The following is a 23,472-nucleotide window of genomic DNA, read 5'->3' as shown; positions in this document are numbered from 1 at the left end:
AATGAAAATTTTCAATGTTGGAATTTCTTGAATGGTTCAGACAATTCTTAGATTTTTTTTAATGTAGAGATATATATTTTTTTGAATGTCAGCAGGAGAGTTTTCTAGTTGTTAAGTATTATTCATATAAAATCTGGGAGTGATGTTACATAATATTTGAGAACATTTTGTTAATTTAAATTAACTTCTTTCCTAAAAGTAAAAGATAAATATTATTATTTATGAAATTTAGTAAATGAAGTTACTATTTCAAATACGGTATGTTATATAAGAAACCATTTTTTGTTCGTAAGAAATAAAATTATACGATATAAAATTTGATATCAGACTTAAAATATCAATAATGTTTATCCTACCTCTTTTTGAATCTAGAGGAAAACTGTACGACGTAGCATATACTTATACTGACCTAAAAATACCTCCAGGTTTAAAGAATGAATGTTATTTTTATTTTTCAGCACAGTACTGTTTTACATATAATCTTGTAGCGACAACGATTAAGTTTTAGCTTACACATTCTCTATTACATAGCAGTTATGTTAGACTATTGCACAGGGAAAGCTATTATGAGCCCTGGTTTTGGTACCGTGACGTCACCAAAAGAGAAATCACAGTGTCTGGACAGGTTTGTAAAACAAATTCAATGACTGTCGTACAAAAAAATAAATATTCGTGAATCTATCATAGAAATTCTCAGTGACAAAAGCATATGTAAGTGGTGCGAGTAGTTTTTGGAAACCAGAAGTGTTTTGAAAGAACACTCGGTAGGTAGGCCTAAAACAAATGCTGAAAATGTTAAGAATTCAGTTGTCTTTCCGACCGCATTTGAAACTTTCTGGTTATAAACTTCAACTACTTCACGAAATTAATCCTAACTATAAGCCACAAAATGCACCTACAGTGCATTATACACGTCGTGTATATGGATTGTCAGTTGTCATAATTGTTGAGTGTACAGCTTAGAAAATCCACATGAATCAGTGGAATTCATCTGCACTTGTACAAAAGTGAATGCCTGGTATGGTATCACCCGTAATCAAATATTTGGGTCATTCTTTTTCCACGAGCAGACTACTATGGGCATAGTTTCTGAGGTATTAGAAAATGTTGGGTTTCTGTAGATTGAAAAAATGGAGGGCCTAATTTTTTTTTCAATGGCCTCCATACTGTGCAGAAGTTGTGTGGACTTCACTCGACTACAGGTTCCCAAAAGGCCGGAGACACAAAGTAGCTCCCATCGCTTGGCCTTGCGAAGTCCCGATTTGATGCCTATGGATTTCTTCCTTTGGGGCTAGGTAAAAGATATCATACACCAAGAAAAAATCCAGTCACTTTATCATCTGCACCAAAGAATAACAGCAGTCGTGGAAGTGATTCCTGCAGACGTGTTCGCCAGAGTGTAGAACAATGTAGATTATAAGTTTGATGTGTGCAGGATTGTAAATGGTGTTCATATTGAATTACATTGAGGTGAAAAAAGCATTTGACTTGTACATTCATGTAATGAAACGCATACACTTGTAAGTCAAAATGTAATAAATTATATTTGATTTAAAACTACAGAGTACTTTTTTAACACCTTATATTTATGTATATAAATATATAATTTTTTTCTCAAGTCAATACTTATTCCTTATTACTCTGTACTAATATATTGTACTTATTGTACTAACACAAGTACAGAATTACAAAGTAAATGAAATGGCACGTACCTTATTTTTTATTCCAAAAGCACTTTTGCGGGATCCCATATATCAAAATTGTATATAAGATATATAATTTAAACAAAATTACATATCAAACATAACGTTTTTTAAAATTAAAATTAAGATTAAAATATATGTACAAAAACATATAAAGTCAATTAATATAATAACTACATTTATGTAAATATGACATCATAATTAAAAATTGAAATTAAATTTAAAATAAAATAAATAGATAAAATATTTGTACTATGTAACTTGGCCAGCCAATGTTACATTACTTTTGTATAGATTATATCCTTTATATACAACTGATGATGTGGGATTATATGAAAGTGGTATTGGTGCACACTTGTACAAATTATTTATTTTTTTATTTTTTCTTAGTTTATTAAGTTTTTTCCTGTCTTCATTCAGTTTTCTTATTGATGGATTTATAAATTTATCATGAACTGTAATTCTTTCTGTTTAGGCAGTAGTGGTTCTGTACAATCTCTTATTATGATTTTATTTGTTGTGTAATACCAAACTTCACGATTTGGTTTCTGTTCTGTTATATTTCTTAAAATTTACATTAAATTTGCTTTATATTTGACCCATAGTGTAACTTTTGTTTCACGATTTTCGTGAAGTGATAATGGCACTTTTAGTTTTTATAAAAAAAAATAATATATAGTTAAACTTATGGAATCCAGGATGTGGATGAATGGTAACATTTTCTGAAACTATTACGTTAGTAAATCATAGTTTCAGAAAATGTAAACTATAAATAGTATAAATAAACTGTGCTAAATGTAGATTTATAATAGACAATAACTTTACAGGGTATCAAAAAGCAGAATAAATTTAGTCGGTCCTGACAGAGCTTGTGCAGAATGGCTTATGAGAAATGGTGCTTTAATAAAGTGGACTCATTCAAATAATTATATTAGACATTACAATAATCTGCCTCTGAATGAAGAAGATAAAGGAAATTATCTTTTAAAAGAAGTTGATGCAACCAATTCAGGTATTGCATACTTTGGATTTCAACATTTTGGTGAGCATCTTTTTTGTAACAAAATAATTTTGTTTAATTTTATGTTATATTTTGATTAAGTACTGTCAGTTTTTAAAAAAAAGTTTTCATTTATGAAAGTTATTCTAAAATTAGTGGCTTAATAATTAAATCCCTTTAATTGAATGAACAAAGCGGTATGGGATAAATAAATAAAGTTATAAATTAAACTATTTAAAATTCAAAAATTTGTTAGATATAATGGTATGAGTTGTAATTTAATTTTTATTTTGTTAGTTTTATTTTTATTGTCTGTGAGGGATACACTTTTATACTTTCATCTGGATAATTTTTTGTACCTGTATTTTTGGGAAGTAAAATTTCCAAGCAGAATTGCAGAAGCAGAGTTGTATCTGTACTGGGAAGTAGAATTACTAAAGATGGACGAAGCAGGAACAATATAAAATGCTGAATAGCACATGAAAAACAAGCTTTCAGTCAGAAATATAATTTGTTTACATCAAAAATTAATTTAAACGTAAGGGAAATATTTTTGTGTATATGTTTGGAGCGTAGCTTTATATGGAAGTGAAACTTGGACGATCGGAGTATCTGAGAAGAAAAGATTAGAAGCTTTTGAAATGCGGTGCTATAGGAGAATGTTAAAAATCGGATGGGTGGATAAAATGACAAATGAAGAGGTATTGCGGCAAACAGATGAAGAAAGAAGCATTTGGAAAAATATAGTTAAAAGAAGAGACAGACCTATAGGTTACACATTAAGGCATCCTGGAATAGTCGTTTTATTATTAGAGGGTCAGGTAGAAGGAAAAAACTGTGCAGGCAGACAACGTTTGGAAGATGTAAAGCAAATTGTTAGGCATGTAGGATGTAGGGGATATACCGAAATGAAACAACTAGCACTAGATAAGGAATAATGGAGAACTGCATCAAACCAGTCAAATCTGAAGACAAAAAAATCTGTATTTTTAAAATATATTTTCTCACGTCTGCTAATTAAAAAAAAAATCTTTTTTTAAATGATTTACATTAAAATAAATTATTTTTTAAACATTGAAATTAATTATGGAAATTTTTAAGTATTATTTTATTAAGACAAGACCATACAATTTTTAAGGAGTATCTAAAATAAAATGTCTTTAAGGAATAATAACTGAATAATAAGGAATAATAAATAATAATAATAAATAAATAAATTATAAGGAAAACAAATATAAATGAGCTCAAAATGTATAAAAATAGAAGATTTTTATATTAAGATAACAGCAGATCTTGACCATTACTATAAAGTAAATATATTTTAATTTTGCTTTTTAATAACTAAAAATAAAATTAGCACGGAATTAATAATAATAATAATAATAGAAAATAATAAGGGACAGAATGACTACGAATAAAAACTATGTGAAACTATGTCTTTTTAGATTTCAAAAGAGCATATAACTCAATCGATTGAACTTCCTGATTTAACATTCTAGAATTATGACTGTGGATCCCAAAGTAATTAACATTATAAACAGGCTCTTACAAACCCAAGATACAAAATGAAATTCATGGGAGAACTCTCAGAAGAAATCAAAATTAAAACAGGAGTAAGACAGGACGTGGTTAATCGCCCACACTTTTTAACTGCTCTAGAGAAAGTAATTTGAGAATGGGAAAAGAAGATGAGAAATTGGAATATATCAATTAAAATTGGTTCTTTCAAAGAAATTGAAAATATGTATATTAGGTTAGGAATTGGAAAGGAAAAGGAAAGGAGTGATACACTGTTGCTTCATGTGGTCCTTGATCAGCAAAAAAAAAGTAATGTGTTATGAATAACAAAGAAATTGATGCTGTTAATGAAAATTATCTTGTATTGTTGCATTTTTATGTATTTTTTTATTTTGCCCCTAGATAACATCTTATCTTGATTTAACTTGTGTATTCATATGTTCATAACTCGTTAGTGGTTTTAGGTAAGATGGAAGATGATATATATCTAAAGACCAGATGGCTCCTTTAAGGAGCAAAATTGTTTCAATGAATATTGATTTATTTATATTTTGCATTAAAGTCTGATATTCATTATTTTAAATTCTTTATTTATAACTTCAACTAAATTTAACCATTTAATTTCCCAAATTGTATTAATATTTTTTTACATTTGCCCTTGTATAATGAGTAAAGTAAATAATTTATTGAAATTCCTGTCTTACATAGATCAATGCTTTGAATAAGACACTTTGTTCAACCATAAAAGTATAAAGACCATGTACAATATAAAATACAACCATGTAAATTAAAGAGTCACTCATCTTTTTATCCTGATAAAATAATGGACCTTTAATGATTCCTTTTATAAACAACACGCAAAATGATGCTGTTACTCCATGAAGTAGTGGAATTTTAGATAGGAAAATTTCTTCTTTCTCACTCATCCCTTGTTAATGATGAATCTGAATGGTGGGGAAACTGTTATGGGGATTTTATAATGCTTGATGATATTTGTAGAAGTGTAGAAGTGAATTTGTAGGAAGCAAATACGATTCCAGTACATACAGAAGTATTTGATGGATAAGTTTTTTTTTTGTTTTAAATTATAAAAAGAAAATATTCACAAACACTTGTATAGCATCAATATACTTTGCCTGTTTTTTTCTTGGAAAGCCTAAGAACTTGAGTGGCATAACTGACCAGAAGCCAGCACCAGTAGACTAATGTGCGTGTGCAATTTTTTTCACTGTGAGTCTGTCACTGTCTGACAGTAGTGTCCTGTACTTGTGTTACATATGCTTGTCATATCGTACTTTGTGTGCGATTACAGAATGTGTTTAGTGCTACTGGATGATGGTGTGCTAAAAGCTTAATAATATCAAAGTGAAAAAGTTTGTATGGTTCAGCAAGCGTTTAGCGACAATATACTTAAATTAAAGAATGGTATAGAATAAGGACAGAATTCCCTCTGTTCACCGGATTCCTTACTCTTCAGATATGCTCCTTGTGATTTCTTTTTGTTCACTAAATTGATGATTTAACTGAAGTAGTCGCAATTTGAGAGCCAAGAGAACTAGAAGAAAAATGCAACAGCACAGCTTGTATTTATATAACTAGATTAAGTTATAGAGCCGTACAGGGACTACTTCAAAAATTAGAATTAGAAAGCGTTCATCTAAACTATTTTTTTCCTGATTTGTGGTCAGACTTATTTATTTATTGATCATTATCAGGTTGCAGAATAAGATACAATATATAATTACATAAAACATTACATAACTACATACTGAACCCTACAGAGATGCTTAAAGATTGGTACGCAGCCTGGAAAAATCTAACGGCAATACATAATAAACTTTTAATTCATTTATCCTTCTAAACTTAATAACTAAAAAAAAATTATTCATTACATTTTTCTTAATACTTAAATTTCTCTCTATTTCAAATACACCTCATTTTCTTTTACTGTTCTAACTCAATTTTCCAATTTATTTTTCATATTTTTGAAGCTTATATTTTTGAGTTCAGGTGATAAGTTGAAATAAAACAGTGATGTATTTAAGTGTACATTTTTTTTGTTTTTTTATTGTTGACTTAGGTAAAAGTATTACTCTTTTCATCTTAGAGTGAAAAACGCTTTTGTGTTTTTCATCTAGTGGAAGTGTTATTTACATATTTATGTTATAGTTCTTTATAATGTAATGTGATTGTTTTTAATGTGTACCTTTTGTTTGAGTTATTGGGTAACAGCATTGCTATTCTTTTTTTTTGAGAATCTTGATAACATTATGATCATTTTCATATTTTTATTTGCTATATCCCATGCAATTATACCAGAAGTAACCATATTATAATATAACCTGTACACAATCATGTAGAGATTTTTAGCATATTAAGTTACTAAGCTTGTATAAAGCATAAATCATATATTTGGTTTTTAACACAATACTACCTATTTGATCGTTTCAGTGAAAGTGTTGATAAATGATTATTCCTTAATACGTACGTAGTTTACTCAACTTTTTTAATCACTTTCCCTTCAATATATCAATTAAATTCATTGGATAATAAGTCTATGTGATTTGAAAATGTCATGCAAATTGTTTTGTTAATATTTAATTATAATTTATTTACATATAGGTAGTCTTTTATATTCTTTAATAAATGTTATGGCTTTCACTTAGTTTCATCCCAATTGTTAATTTTATGTAAAACTATATAATTTGCTTATGATCCTATAATAACATTCAGTATCTGAGTTCATTATAAAAACATCATTTATATGCAATTTAGATAACAATGGCCCAAGTACTGTACCTATGGCACACCATTATCTAATGTTATAGAATGTTTTTTATATTATTAATTTTCAAAAATTGTTTTCTATTATACAAATAATTTTTTATTAATTGCAATTTATTTCCTCTTATACCATATTTTCTAATTTGTCTAGAAGTAATTATAGTTAACATTGTCAAAAGCCTTTGCCAAATCCAAAAAAACTTGCAGCTTCTGTTTTTTTACAATCTAAATTTTCACCAGTTGATGTTATAATTTCAGCAATGGCATCTTTTATTGCTTTATCTTTTCTAAAACCAAACTGAAACTTAGATTTAATATTTTTCTTTCCAAAAGGTTTGATCATTTTTTTCAAATATTTTTGTTAAGTATTAGCCTATAATTTGTAGTTAGTTTACTATTGCTTAACTAAAAAGGAGGAATTATTTCTGCTGATTTGAAATGACTCGGATAGATGCCTTTCGCAGATGTCAGATTGATTAACAATTCTAAAGGATTAGTAATATATCCACAAAATTCCTCTGTGAGTTTAGCATGCATGTTTTTTAGTTGCATTATTGTATTTATAACTTCAGTAGAGGTTGTGTTGGTTTTAAAAATATACAATTTTTTAATGTGTTGGTGTTTCCATGCTTAGTTGCATAACTGGATATTTTTTGCTTAATGGATCCTCTGTATTTTATCGTACACTTCCAAAATATACTATAGTAGCTATTTTAGTTAAATTTTCATTCATATTATTTTATCTATTATACAAAAAACTACTTACTGAATTTTTTACTTCTGCCAGTTGTGCTGTACATAAAATTCAATGTTCTTTTAGATCAATTTTATACTCATTCAGCTTAGACTCTTCGTATCTCATTTTTGCTATTATTAGCATTGAATTTAATTTTTAGCATATTTTTGTACAATTTTTTATTGTTTCATTTTCTGTATTTTTTCCATACAAAACCAAAAGTAAGAGCAGTCTTAATCATTCTTTAACATTATATGATGTTATTAGTTCCCAAGTAATCTACAGCTGTGTAGGTACATTATTATTATTATTGTTTATTATGTATGTTGATTTACACATAATCTCAACTGTAGTATTGATTAAGAATTCTGTCGTTTCATTCTCATCTTTTATTTTGATATTTCAGATCAAAATTTGTTTGACTTTATAATCGTATAATTTTTTTATGATTTATTTTCTCTACATTATTTCTACTACTATTCTTATTCTGTATAATTTCTTGTGCAGTATCCAGAAAGAGTGGTTAATGATCTGTTAGGTCATAATACAGTGTTATTGAAAGTATGTCGAGGTTTGAGTTAATGCAAGCATTATACATGAATTATTCTCTTATATAGATTGTCGCCAAATGGCTTTGACGGCACATGGCACTTACTAACCTTATGGTAGCCCTGGGAAGGGCTGTTGTTGTAGAATGACTTCGACGGCTCATAATTCATAACCTTGTGGTGGCACTAAAAAGAACCGTATTTTGCATTAGCTCTGTGAAGAGCTATTTGGTCTGGAAGCTGGTGTCTGGCAAAGTAGGGGAGTTGTGGCTTGTCCATTGAAGTCAGACCAGGCTTTCCATCAGCGGCAGTTGGGTTCCCACTACAGCGTGGCATTGGTGGACCCCAGACCACCACAGCATCAGGTTGGTGTCGGTCGTCCTTCACTGGTGCGGCTGAGGCGGTTCTCCCTAAGTGAACCCATGCTGGGCCGACTACTGCTGCTGAGTATGCCGGCTAGGGTGATTAAAGCCCGGCGAGCTGGAGCGGGAAGGTAGCGTCTGTGTCCAGTGGCTCGCTTGGTGGACCGGCCAGGCCTGCTGTTCCAGCAGGGATGTTGGCATCCACTAGGAGGTCCCATGTTGAGCCAGCCAGGGAACTTCTATCTTCTTCTTCTTCTTCTTGGTCTTCTCCAGGTGGTGGTCGACGACAAATTTTTAATTTACTGGGAGAACTGCGCAGCTGTAGCGATGCTTGTATCAGTGCGTTCATATACTGTGCACCAGCTCTCATATGAGTTGCTATTCCGTGTCTGTCTGCCAATATTAAATTAGGCATATATGTGGTAACAAGATCTAGTAAAGCTTTTAAAATGTGGAATGTTATCTGAATTTAAAGGATTCAGAATTACTTTGTAAATTTATACTTTTTCAATCTAATTTATTAATATCAATAATATTAAAATCACTTCCAGTTAGTGATTTTAGAAATTATTGCAATTCTGAAAATATTCAAAAAATCATTGTATGTTACACTTAGAAAAACCTTTTCATTATTCAGTAATGGTAACTAGTTTTAGAATATTGGTCAATTCCATTTCTTCTATTTGTATTTTATAATTTATCTCTGATTTTACATATATAACAACTCAGTATTCTTTACTTAAGTAGCTTTCATTCATATATGCGTTATAACCATCAATTTTACTTGAATTTAATTTCCAACTATAATTTAACCAAGTTTCTATAAACGGTATCACAGTCTGTTTAACTTTTTAATAGATGTAATAACAGCATTTCTAATTATTATCTCCTCAAACTTCTTATGTTAAAATATGTAATTCTAAACTTAACTAACTCCTCTATTATGATGTCACCCGTGGTTTTGTCCTGTAGATCAGAGAATAATATTTCACAAGTAGTATCAAATGGTAACGCATCTTTTTGAAATTTACTCTCTCCAGTGTGTTTTTACTTTTCATTTGTGAATAACTGATTAAACGGATAGTCAACTCCTTGGGTTGTTCTTTAAAAAGTAAAATTTATATATATTAGTAATATATATATATATATAATCATAAATATTCATAGACTGTGAAACGTATGAATATAGGTTTTGTAATCTGAAGGAGCATGTTCAACATTCGTTTTGGTGTTAAATATTTCATTAGAGTGTAAACAATTTATATACTGGGGAGTAGATTTATTTTTACTTTTTCTATCGAGATGATTCATTGAACAAATGCGACATATAATTGAGAATGTACATTTATTGAGACTGTCCATACATACCACATTTGTAGCACTTATTTAAATTGAAATCATTCACCCCACAACAGTTATTATAAACTATAAATATTCATTTTTCATTCATTATCTCCCTGTATGCTTTATTTATTACTTTCTAATATGTTATTCCAACAATTTGATTTTTTACTATAATATTTGTGCAGTACTTGTATTTGTTTATCATCTGCCATTTTATTTCTGTTGATTATATCTTTTTCAATGTTTTTTTTATTTTTATTAATTAAATTCAAGAAAAGATTTAATATTTTTTTTTTAATCTCTGTTTTTTTTATGTTTCAATATCAACTTATAACCTTATTGCATTGCTACTTAATATACTGTGCACTTTTATAACATCAATAGCACTCTTATACTTAACAATAATTCTTTTCTCTTGCAGTAAAGATGTTATTTATTTGGATTTTTTGAAGTTTCAAGCAATATTTCCTTTGTTATTATATACATGGTTTTTATATTGCTTGACGTATCTATAGGTCTCAATGTCAAACTCTGTATTTTTACTTTTGAGGTTCATACTTCACAGAGTATACCTGAGCAAATGTATGTGTAAAGGTGTTGCTGCTTTATGTTTGTAATTTGTCTTTGGATGCTTATTATTCTAGGAAAATTCTGTATTTAATGTTTCAGAATATCAATTTTTTCTCGTAATTCAGCATTTATCTCTTCTAAATGTTGCACTTTTATTTTAATACTGTTTTTGTCATCTGTGTTAACAGCAAATTGTGTGAGCTTGCAATTATTTTGTTTTGCTTACTTATTCATCATAGGCCTATTTTAAAGTTACGTATGTATTTTTATACCTCGTTATTATTCTTTTAAGGATTTTTATTTTGTGCTTCTTTAGCTTTTAAAATATTTCTTAACTTTGTTAATATTATTCTGTCTTGCATCATTAACTCTTGTAAAGTGAGATAACTCTTGTAAAGTGATAGATTACTCTTGTAAAGTGTTCTTTATGTATAATGAGTACATTTTTTTCTGTTATATAATGTATATATACATTATAGTGTATAATCACATATTATACACATAAATACACCAGCAAATTGTATATTGTAACATTTTAATGGATTGTTGGAAGGTATGTTTCCTCCACACTCTTGCATTCACCACCTTGGTGGGAAAAAGATACGTTGTAATTAGACCTCGTGTATATATATTATTTAGTTTTAGAATCTATTGTTTAACATATGTATAGCGTAAAGTTTGTTTTTATCTCATACGCTAGCAGGAGAATAATTTATGTGAAATTCAGTTAGAATATATCAACTAGATGTAGAATACATTTTATATATACCAGGTGTTTTTAAAATAGGCTGCTAAAACTCTGCAGTGATTTTCTTATATTAAAATAACGAAAAACTTTCCCATAAACATGGGAACAGAAATGTTTTGTTTTCCCGCTAGCCGCCATTTTTTTAATTTTTTTATTAAATAATTTTTATCTCCAGAATGGTTTGACTAATTAACATTGAAATTTAGCATGGTACTTACCAAGATAAACACCTGTTGTTTGAAAAATAAACAACCTTATCTAATAATATTTTTCAAAATGGCAGCCATTTAAAATTTTTAAATCCAAATAAGTCAAAAAGGTTTTCTTTTTTAATTTTAAACAAACTAGCATACTTGGTTTTTTACTGGTTTACTGTTTTATGTAAATTAGCATAATACACAATACTGGTTTACAGAAAATTCCTATGTATTATAAATAAAGCCTTTTCTCCACCTTAAGGTTATGGTTATACGGTTTGTGTTTTGTGTGTGATTGTGAGAATGCAAATCACTGGACCGATAATCTTTAAAAAAAATCACCTTGAATATTCATCTGTATTTCTGACACACATATGTACTTATGTGTCTTACAACAGAACAATCATTTATTCTTGTCGACCTGTTATATAATGCAATCCTTGAGTTGAAATATGTAAATAAAATGGTCCAGATTTTAATTTAAAAGTAAATAATTGGCTGGAATATAGAAATTTTGTACTTTTAATATCTGTTTTTAATTTTTTTCTTTTTCAGTTGGATGCAAATATGTAGATAAAATTAAATTTAATAAGTGCCAATATATAGATGATAGAGCGCTTAAGTTGTTGCACATTCTAAAATATTCACTGGAGGATCTTGAAATTAATGAGTGTGATGATGTCACTGTAGAAGGATTGAAATCATTAAAACAATTAGAGTATGTATTATATTATCCTTCTTAAAAAGCGTTCTAATTTAGTTATTTTCAAAATTAATGAAAATCCCTTGGAGTTATGATTATTGATTGTTTAAAGATTGTTAAAGGTCCTTGTAACAAGATCTGAATCATTATCTGAAAAATTATATATAATTTTGATTGGGTCAGTGAGACACTGCTCTTATGTTTCTTTTTTGGTTTTGTTTTCTATTTTATTTGGATTTTTCAACAATTTTCATTTTTTCACTTTTTTCTTTTTGTTCTGACCACAGTGAATAACATTTGTATAGTGTAAGACTTCTTTTCCCAAAAGGTTTTCATTCCTTTGCTCAGTTGTTAAGTTGTTCCTTCACTTGCCGCCTTTTTCCCCGCCCATTTATTCAGGTTTATATCCTTGTTTTTCTTTCTCTCTGGAAACTTAGATCACAGATCCTTAGAAGTGTTTAATGATTTTAGATCTGTTTCTATTTATTTAAACCGGTTAGTCTTTGTGGCTCTATTTATGTAGAAATGAAATATTTATTATGTCAAGGTTTGGTTGTTCATTCTGCATAAATGTTGGTAAAACAATAATCTTCTTTTCCAGATTAAGTCCGCTATTTTTTCTGTATATTTGTAAATTTCTTTTTCACTTTTCAATTTGTAAATTCCATTTTTACCTTTATTTAAGATAAAACAAAAAATTTTACAAGAATAAAAACAACAAAAGTGTATAAAAACAACAAGAGAAGTTGTTGGATTCTGGTTGAAAGGAAAAATAATTTTGGGTGACTGATAAAATGTAAGTAATCAAACTGAAATTATTAAATATTTAACGGTTGAATGACTTTATTCAAATTATAGATTAATTATAAATTAACCTTTGAAACAACACTGAACACCAAATTTTATAATAAATTTTTTTTCTGTAACATGTTTCAAAACTTTTACACATTTTGCTACCATCTTCATTGATTAGTGCTGGCTATTCTCACAGTGATATCAGTTGATTAGCATTAACAAATATTTTTAATTTTATAGAGAAAAAATGCGGTCAAAAATTGTGTTGAACTTGAATTGTATCTATTCATGTAGTATATCATTTTTGTATATTTTTGCATGTTTATTTATTTCATAATGTTTTAAGTGTGATATGTTCTGGTTTTTTGTTTTATATGTGTAGAATATCAAGATCGTTTTTAATGATGATGGATTTGTGGTTTGTGTCGATGAAGCAAGTGTGTGTTGATTCTAACTTGCTGTGGAAGACTTTAGCGTGTCTATTTTATCTTTCTTTAAAACTTTTTCTCATTTGATGGATATACCGTGTTTGGTGATTATGTTCTGTGTGCAGTGATAAATGATGAATGGTGGTGGACCTCTTTATATTGCAGGGTCTACTACCACAATTGAATCTTGCTCTTTGTTAGTCCATTTGTTAATTTTATTACATTTTGATTCGGTAACAAAGAAGAAATTAAAAAGAAATCAAATTGCAGATTTCTTGAGTTTGTGTTTCTTTCCAACGTATGTTTATAGAAGCAGTTTTTTTTTTATTGACTTATTCATATTTTAAATAATAATGATAAAAAAGTTAATTTAAATTAAAATTTATGTATTAGCAATTTGAACGGTTCATTATACATATTTTTGGACTGTTGTAATTATTTGGTAACAGTGTTTTCGGTTTAATAATTTATTATTCTGGATGCTATTTTGTAACAAAGTTTTTTTTTAATTTGCAAGTCTTTATATATGTTAATGTAATGTATTCTTTGTTTAGTTATTAATCGGTTAGTTTAAATATGTACCTTGTCTGGTTGGCGATATAATTTTTGTTATTCTGAAGGAAAATGGTAGAATCTCTGTTATAATCCCAAAATGCCTTTTGGGTATGAGAAATGGTGATGACTTATCGCTTACTATAATGTAAATTTCACAAAATTAATAAAATGTAAGCGAATGCAGAAGTACTTGCTTACTTCAAGAAGTAAGTAAACCGAAATGACTGCCTACAGCAAACATGGCACCACTAAGTGTAATACATATGTGATTTCTATCAAACATGTCATTTACGAGCGATAGCAAGTGTGTAATGAGAAATATCCCATCAAATATTAATAAATCAAGCCTACTTCTCCTCCTTCAAATGTGATCACAAATGGGCCAGTTGTCTTATCCAAATGAGTTATGGGTTATTGGAAGTGTTACGGTTTGTTGGTGTGTGACCTAACATGTCAGATCAACTGGCTTAGAATAAGTGGCAGAACCGAATAGCTAAGAGAATCAGTGAGATGTTACGAAGTGCTATTTTATGGTAGTTATTGGTGGTTTTTTGTGTTCTTGTTATCAGACTATATAATAAGCTCTGAAAAAAATGAATGAGTATAAATTGACAGTGGTCTACTTGTGCATACAAAGAATATTTCTTAGCTTTGGTCTATTTGAGTGGATGGGAGAGATTTTCTGGAAGTGGGCCTTAAAAAATTGGAAAGACCATTTACTAGAGGTAAGACATTCTCTTTTGGTGCTGCAGTAATGGAACATCTGTGGAACAGGAGGTAGCTCAGGAGGAATTAATTCTTGAAAACTGTATAATCTGAAATAGGATGTGTAATGTACTAGTTTTTGAATGTTCAGGTAATTTATGGGAACAGTCAAAGAGAATTCACTTATATTGAGCCACAAGGGTCTCTATTTATTGATTTATTTGTGCTTCTCTGAGGGGGTTTGGATATGATTAAATCATTTAAAGTAGATTCTCAGTTTTTCACCGAACATATCCCAATGGAGTTATAGATGTTGCTGTAGATAATCTAAAACTGATCTTTGTCTCCATTTGTACTAAAAGTCATAGGTTGTAGTGGAATGGGAAGAAATCTGAAGAAACTGGTAGTGGAGCGTTGTGAGAGTGGGAATACTCCTAAAAATGTAAACTAGCCCATTTACCTTATAAACTTAATTTATAAAGCCACTGGTGCAAAATTATCTCATGTGGTTCACCATAGAGTGAATACAAGCAAGAATGGTTTGGTTATTATCAATGTAGAAGAGAAATAAAATTGGTCTTTCTTACTCTGTTAAATTTTTATTGGAGAACCAGATCAACAGAAGTAAAACAGAAATATTTAAAAGTTTGAAATTATTGTAAAAGTTTGCAGAAAAATAAAAAAAAAATAATTTTTGTCTCCCAGATTGAGGAAAACTATAAGGTGGACTAAAGTCTTTTTGGGGAAACATGCGATATTTAAGAAAAATTTTATGATCTAAGAAAAAGGAAAATGTGACTCAGAATAAAATCATCTAAATGGATTAATTACTTTAAATTACTATTTAAGGAACTGATAACCGATGAATCATTTTTTATATGCTGCATTAAGTTATATAGAAATATATATGAATGAAAAAGATGCAACACTGTTGGAATTATGATGTCTTAATAAAGTCTAAAAAAAATAAAGTATAGCCAAGCAGTTATAGGAATGTGCTTGCGGAGGAGGGTAGATGTATGGCTGTAAGTAGAGGAAAAAGCGCCTTGCTAGAACAGCTCAGCTATACCTGTTACAGACAGACGATATGAATTTATAAAATTTTCTCTGGATTATTTTATTAATTGGATGTTAAAATTATTTAATAACATTATGTGTAATGAGAAAATTCTAGTGGCTTTCACAAAATCCTTTATTTTTCCATTTCATAAAGAAAAGGATGTAGCCTCAGGCACCAATTACTAAGGTATTTTGTTTGAAGCTGGATATATAAAGAACTTCACTCTAGATAATGTTTCTAACTTCATTTTTTAAAAATAATTTTTCTAAATTTAGCCATAAGTTGGATATTCTCTTTGTATACTTTAAAATGACCTTTGATAATTTCAATAGAAAGACTCTTATCATGAAATGAATCTTAATAAAAAGACGCTGGTGGTGTCTTGAGGTGTTGAGTGAGGATCGGTGCTGTGAAGGGTTAATGAAATGGATCTTCTGTCTCCTTATCTTTTTCATTATATTTTATGATCGCATGAGTGTCTTGGAGAAGTGTACTTAGAGGTCAAATGTTAGGTACTTCTTTACGCTGATGAGATTGTTCTGACAGTCTATGATCTTGAGGTGCTTCAAAAAATTATCAGTAGATAAGCAGATTATTGTATAAATGGAACCTAGAAGTAGATTTAGATAAAACTAAGATAATGGTGTTAAGAAATGGTGGTAGATGGACATTTTACTGAAATTATAGCAGGAATTTTCAATAGATATAGGTATTACTTACTGTCTATTTATCTACATTTAAAAGATAGTCTCCCTAGTTAAATTTGCTAGTCATACATTTGGAGTAATTTTTTTATTAAAACAGATGTATCTATATCCAGTAAGTGGGAAATGTGTAATGCTGTTAGCAAGGCAGTGTGCTAACTTAAGTTTGCTGAAGTCTTGGAGTGGAGTTTTGAAAAACAATGTCAGCAGTTTGCATTAAAATAGATATTCAGAACCCAAGTTTAACTCCAAATTATGTCTCAGAGAATAGAGGTCATCTGATGAAACATTATGTACTAAGTTTATGCATTTCAAGATTTTAAAACATCATATGTGTCAGGCTGTTTCATAAATTGGCAAGCTTGTCATAGAACAAGCTTTCCATGGTTCAGTTTAGAATCGGCCCTTAGGATGTGATTATTAGTAGAGAAGACACAGAGATAGCTATTACTACCGAATAATGTTCATATCAATTTAAGAAAATTCAATTGGGGTCTATCAGTTGGAAAGATTGGTGTACTAATTATGGAAAGATAAAGTTGGGATCTCTGGGAAAAATTTCATATTTAGACAAATATGATTCAAAATTTATTAATATTATACAGGTGATTCAAAGAAACGGGAAATTTAAAAAATTAAATAACGTTAATGAAAAATTTTTTAGAAAATGAATTTTATTTCATGTAATTGTACAAATGTTGCCATTTTAGAATACATACATTTTAGTTTATTTTTTAAAGATGACATCTTGCAGGTGACCTCCTCTTCTACGTAAACACTCACGAAGTCTCTTCGTTAAATTGTTCATGGTTTGACGTAACATCTCAACTGGAATTTCCGCAATTGCTTCTCGGCTCTTTGCCTTCATCAGTTCTTCCGTTGTAGCAGGTCTACTGTGGAACACTTTGCTTTTAAGGTGACCCCACAAAAAGTAATCGCAAGCTGAGAGATCAGGTGATCTGGGAGGCCATCTAATGTCACCATTTCGTGAAATGACACGTTGTCCAAACAATCAGCGTACAGTTGCCATCGATATTCGTGCAGTATGTGATGTTGCTCCGTCTTGTTGAAACCAGGTTATGTTAAGAATCGGTGGAAATCTCTTTTGTTGTTCCACAACAAAGGTTTCAAGCACGGCTACGTAACGAGCCGACGTCACTGTAATCGCAAGACCGTTGTCATCCTCAAAAAAATAAGGGCCTATAATACCGTAAGATGACATAGCACATCACACGGTCACTTTTTGGCTGTGCAACGGACACTGGTGTAGCTGCGTAGGATTTTCTTGCGCCCAGTATCTGAAATTTTGCTTGTTAACCAATCCACTGAGGTGGAAATGCGTTTCGTCTGACATCCACAGTTCGTGAACAAACTCTTCGTTATCATTTATCTTTTGAAGCATTACATTAAAGAATTGTGCTCGCACAACTGCATCGTTCGGTTTCAGTTCCTGGACGATCTGCAACTTGTATGGATGGATTGCAAGTCCTTCACTAACGTTCTTCGAACACTTGAACTATGCAATTGTAAGGATGCTGAGAGACGACGGATTGACCGATGTGGACTTCGTGTGACAGCATCTTGTAAAGCTTGAACATTCTGTGGTGTAAGGACGGTTCGCTCACGGCCTGGATGTTTCTTTTTCATTGCCGAACCAGTTTCCTCAAAATTAGATATCCATGTTTTAATTGCATGTGCTGATGGAACACGGTCATGTCGTCCCAGATTAAAATGACGGCGAAATTCTCTACGCGCTCCCTCCACACTGTCATTGTTTTTGTAAAACGCTTTGATAGCAAATGCACGTTGCGCACCACTCCAAGGATCCATGACAACTAAATGGCAGGTTAGGTTAGAGAGGCTGGCACCACTTATCAAGTGGTACCAATCGCCCACGGCTACCAACACAACTTTCAAAATTTCCCGTTTCTTTGAATAACCCTGTATTTAAAATCAGTACGAATCATTGGCCAAAATGACAGCCCCTATAAGAAGCAAATATAAAATCATGTTCGTTAAGGTATATGTGAGAGGCAGAGGAAGACAGGGCAATGTTATTTTTTAAAAGAATTTTGGGAGGAGTGTTTCAATAAATCAAATTGAAACTTCTCTGAAAAGGTTGCAGGTTATTTAAACTGGAAAAAATTAGTTTATTTTGATAATTACATAAGGAGTGAAATGAAATACAGAAGTTGTTGACGGCAGAATTTAATTATTAGTATACAGTGCATTATATTTGTTTGTTTTGTGTTCTTTTCCAATTTTCTCTGTCTGTTGTAGTAGTTATTACATTTTTGTTTTTTTTAACTGGCAACTGACTTCAAGTCACTGATGTTTCAATGAACCAGTTTTTACTTAAGGATTAAACTGAATTAATTTAAAGTGTTAAGTAAGAATTTATTTTTATTCTTTATTGTATTGTAGCATTTTTTGTTAAATAAATTTCATATTATTATTATTATTGTTATGAGTAAAGAAACTGGATAATGGGACAAACACACAATCATGTGTAAGAGAGAGATATTGATTTACATGAAATAATGAATGAATTATTACGGCAATTTAGATTTAATAGATAGTCCTATTATGTTATAGTAATGTTCAAGTAATCATTAAGTGATACTGATATTCATAAGCCTTTACTTGTCTCTTCTAAAGTTCAGAGTGGAAGTTCTGAAAAAATCTGACTTCTTCCTAATACTAGCAAAGGCTAGTATTGCAGTCACACAAAGAATTTTTTTCATTTGTTAAATTCACTTTTACCATTTCAATAAAATCCGAGTCATGATTCACATTCATCCAAATTCATAAATATGATAATTTTTTATTATAAATTTTTAGTTTCTTCATTTTAAGTCTATACTTTAGTAAATATTTAAATATTCTACTAGACATTACAAACTCATCAGAATTTTTGTTTTCATGACTGCATCATTTGCATAGAATGTGTTATTGTCTGTTATAAAGCTAATTTACACACATCTTTTGATGGAACCTTTGTTAAATATTTTACATGTACAGAGCTTTTAAGAGAGAATTTTTTTTACCAATTTTTATCTAATTATGAGGAACTCCTGATTTTCTTTCCAAAAGCCATTGGCAATATTTAATTCTAACTTTATTTCTATTTTATACATTTATCTTGTAGTGTCTGATAGTATTAATATCATTACGATACTTGTCTGCTTTGGTAGACAATATTAATAATTTTTTTATAATGAGTTTTTAGTAAATGCATTAGAAGTACCGATAGTGAAATTAATGAGGTGAATTGTGTGATGTAGATCATTTGAATGTACTTCCTTTATCTGCATTAGTTCACTGTTTATACATGATCAGTATTTTAATTGTCTGTGTATTGCTTTACAGGAAGTTAAGAAGGTTAAAACTTGGTGAACTTTCTGGTGTTACTGGTTTAGATGAAGCCGCTCGTGAATTAAAGAATTCGTTACCAAGATGTATAGTAATCGCTAAAAATAAACGTATTTTGAAAGAGGAAGTTAATCAGTAATTTAAAGAGTGACATTATTAGAAACAATATAGTTGTGCACTATCTTCACAGTTTACAAAATAAAATTAGTTTTCTTGTTGTATGTTAACTGTGTTAATAAGTGTGCTGATTTTTTTGTGATAGTTGAAGTATTCGATGTCATATCTCAGCTTGTATTATTCTAATTTGTTGCAATAAAAAAAATTGATTCTTAGATGTATTTATTAATAAACAGAAAATTAGAAATTAATAAAAAATTAATGACTTGGTTTTCAAAAGCCCTAAGCTAGTATTTTTTTAAGTAAAAGGGACCCAAAATTTATTAAACAGAAACATCTCTGTAGTTAAGTCACACATGTATATAAAGTAAAATAATATATTTTGTCAGTAAAATTCCTTCATTTGCACAGACAGACTGTCACTTGAAATGGGATCATCCATTGAAAATTCTTAAGTACAAAAACAATATTTATTTTAATGGAATAAATACATATATTACTTTTTTTAAGCATGGCACAGTTGGTATATAATATGTTTGTATATAATGCTATCAGATAACAACTGTGACCTTCTTAGATAACAGACATGACTAACTTAATACTATGACAACCAGTTGTTGTGATGTTAACATTTTATAAATTTACATTTCACGTAATTTAATTTTAATGATCTGAAATTGAAGAATAACTTTTCCTGAGGATGGTCAAATGACCGAAAGTGCTAGAAAAGAGAACATGGATGAATTGTTGGTAAGGTGGAATTTCATTTATTTATATATAAAAAATACATGTATGTGTGTATATATATATATATATATATATATATATATATATATATATAAATGCAAGATAAGTACTATGAAAACATAATACTTGGTAGTGTCTTTGAATATAGGTAATATCTTCACACCATTAATCAAGTTGGGTACATAAGTAGAACAAAATAAATAAAACTAACTTTAAATAGAACAGAAATAAATTAAACATTAACTTTAAGATAACCGTAGATAATTAATCAACATAAGCATCTATAAATTTGATTAATCGAAAGTAAAAAAAAAAATAATTATAATATCTCCAACAAACTGGCTCATCATAACAGTCCATCAAGCACATAGAGTCTTTTCAGCATGCTAATATTCTCACTATTGTCAAGTAAATTCAAAGCTAGATGAACACGCTTCTCCAACCTGGACACATATCTTGAAACCAGGCGTTCAACTTCTTGAATGTATGGAATGCCTATTTAATCGTGGATCTCAGTATTCCTCGCAAACCACAGCGCTTGGGTTATGTTCTGTAATATTTTATTCTGAAATTGCTAAATGATCTCAACATTGTGTTACTGGTTGTGCCCCAGAGTTCAGTTCCATAAGTCCATTTTCAAGAAAGCCTTGTAAATCACAATCTTGTTGGATAAAGAAAGTTGAGATCCCTTCAGTGTTCCCTCTTAGCTGTGTGTGTGTGTGTGTGTGTGTGTGTGTGCACATAGATTTTAAACATAGCGCACATGAAATTTTTGCGTGCGGACACTTCAAAAATTAAAATTTATGTGTCAAAGTTCAAATTAACGACCAACTCTAAAGTCTGTGTAGATGGCTACAGTTGGCAGTGATAACTGATGAGGGTGTGGAATACTGATGGCATTTGCGAATAGAACACGTTAGGCTTACTTATGGATGTGTGATGACTCAAACAGATGTACTAGTTTGTGCTCACTGTGACTGCCGACTGGCAGTACACTACAACCTTGTGGAATTTATCTGTTATGAGGCATTGTGTTGCTAGTTAAACTACGGGCTAACTTTCAAACTATTCTAGGTGATAGCAAAATGTTGTTATCTTATGTTTTATGGTTTCTTAGGGTTGTCTGTTTATACTCAAATATTTAAATTACTGTAGTGTGTTTCAGCTATTCATGCTAATTGCTGTATAACAGTTGAAAATTTTATTGTTTTAATTGAGATGTAATGTAATATACCCTTATTTATTACAACAAATATATCATGTCCAGGCGTTGATAACATGTAAGTGTTTTTATGCCAGAAGAAAAAAAAAACATGAGATCAGCATAAAAAGATGATACTGTCGAATGGACATAAATATCCAGCAAATGAGTAATCTTTGTTGGATCTGAAAGCCAATAGGTCGGTTTAAGCCCAGAAATAATGTGTACTCGCATCCTTTCGATAGATACCTTTAGGGCTTTTCCTTGTGTAGTTGTAAGCCTTGATCCCCAGAATACATTATCCACATTCCAGTTACCTCCCGCAATGAATCGGCACCCAAGTGAGCTAAAATATTCACAGAACATGTCACTAGTTACCACATGGCGAGGGGGACAGTAAATTGCTGATAGTTTAAGAGGCGCTAACAAGTCCAAGATCTCAATTGAGGTTATCTGTTTGTGAGCAATGCTGAATGGAGGGAGCTGACTGTACCAGAACTCAATTGCAGTACCCCCATTTGCCTTGCTCTGGATGGCTGGTTGTGTACATTGAACAGCCTCTGTTAATGTTAAAATAGTATCTGTTAGTAAAATGAGTTTCTGATGTAAGGATGACATAAGGATATAATTTATATGGCATAGGGATGATATAAGGAGTGTTCTTGTTGAGTATAGCTTTTCCTCTTTTTCTCTTTTCTTTCTAAGATCTTTTTATAAACCCTGCACCCTTTATAATTTGCAGGTTGATCCTCATGGTATAAAGCACAAATTCCTGGAGTACTTCTGCCTTCTGGCACTCTGTAGACTTGTGTGTGTCCTGCACATTTCACATAGCAGTATGGACTTGTGCAATTATTTTTAGTATGACTGTACTGCTGACACCTCACACACTGTACCAATCCTGGAGTTCTCTTTAGGGTTTCTAATCTAACAACAGTTTGTTACATACTTTATTCTGAACACATCCCTATTATTATCCGTAGGTCTTAAGTCAACAAAAAAATTGGCCAACAGTTCATTTGTTACTCAGTGACAAACGTTTACAATGCTCTGAACTTTGTGCCTCTGACTTTTAATCTCCTCCTGTATAAGTGGGATCAAATGATTAAGATTCTTTTACTCCACCCGAAACGCAAGACATGATGAGAGGGCTCATTATGTCTTGTGAAGGTATGTCCTATTAGGTTAGTTTCACAAACTCACAAATCATTTTTTGTATCTCTCAATATCCTTCGATATCAATCAAAGTTGTTTAATGTTTATTATGCTTACATTGTATTCTATCTTGTCTATGACTGATTCTAACTACTCATATAGCTTCATAATATCCAAAATACCATATAATACTATTGGAAGGGGTTTAACTTTCTTTTGTGTTACAGTACTGTTAGTCTCCTGCATCGGTAGATAACCAAATCAATTTGAAAGAGTTATGTCATTTTTAGGAACTGCGTTAGTTACTGTTAATGTGCATTCCACCAACTGAAGACACGTTGACTACCGTACCAACCTGATGGGATTTCTCAATTAATACTGTTTATTCCATAAAAGAATTTAGTAATTCAAATAAGTTGC

At 30.4% G+C, this 23,472-nt stretch overlaps 2 protein-coding genes across 5 annotated transcripts in view; both read left to right on the top strand.

Moving 5' to 3' along the window:
• Nucleotides 1–20,164, top strand: part of LOC142327526 (ATP synthase subunit s, mitochondrial) — an 86,919-nt gene extending 66,755 nt beyond the window's left edge. For 3 of the 4 annotated variants that reach the window (XM_075370662.1, XM_075370661.1, XM_075370663.1), the window contains exons 3-5: nucleotides 2,531–2,745; nucleotides 12,066–12,228; nucleotides 19,830–20,164. In XM_075370662.1, the coding sequence (XP_075226777.1) occupies nucleotides 2,531–2,745; nucleotides 12,066–12,228; nucleotides 19,830–19,971 (520 nt within the window). In that variant the 3' untranslated portion in view covers nucleotides 19,972–20,164. Of the gene's footprint in view, nucleotides 1–458; nucleotides 626–2,530; nucleotides 2,746–12,065; nucleotides 12,229–19,829 lie in introns of all 4 variants that reach the window. The other variant, XM_075370664.1, reaches the window with a different exon arrangement.
• Nucleotides 20,165–20,388: 224 nt separating this feature from the next.
• BBS5 (Bardet-Biedl syndrome 5 protein) overlaps nucleotides 20,389–23,472 on the top strand; it is a 43,705-nt gene continuing 40,621 nt past the window's right edge. The window contains exon 1 of the mRNA XM_075370584.1: nucleotides 20,389–20,699. The gene's annotated coding sequence lies outside the window, so the exon portion shown is untranslated. The remainder of the gene's footprint in view (nucleotides 20,700–23,472) is intronic.

Source organism: Lycorma delicatula, chromosome 7 (assembly GCF_047948215.1).
Source record: "Lycorma delicatula isolate Av1 chromosome 7, ASM4794821v1, whole genome shotgun sequence".
In the NCBI taxonomy this organism is placed as follows: Eukaryota; Metazoa; Arthropoda; class Insecta; order Hemiptera; family Fulgoridae; genus Lycorma; species Lycorma delicatula.
This window is presented reverse-complemented; position numbering and strand designations above follow the sequence as displayed.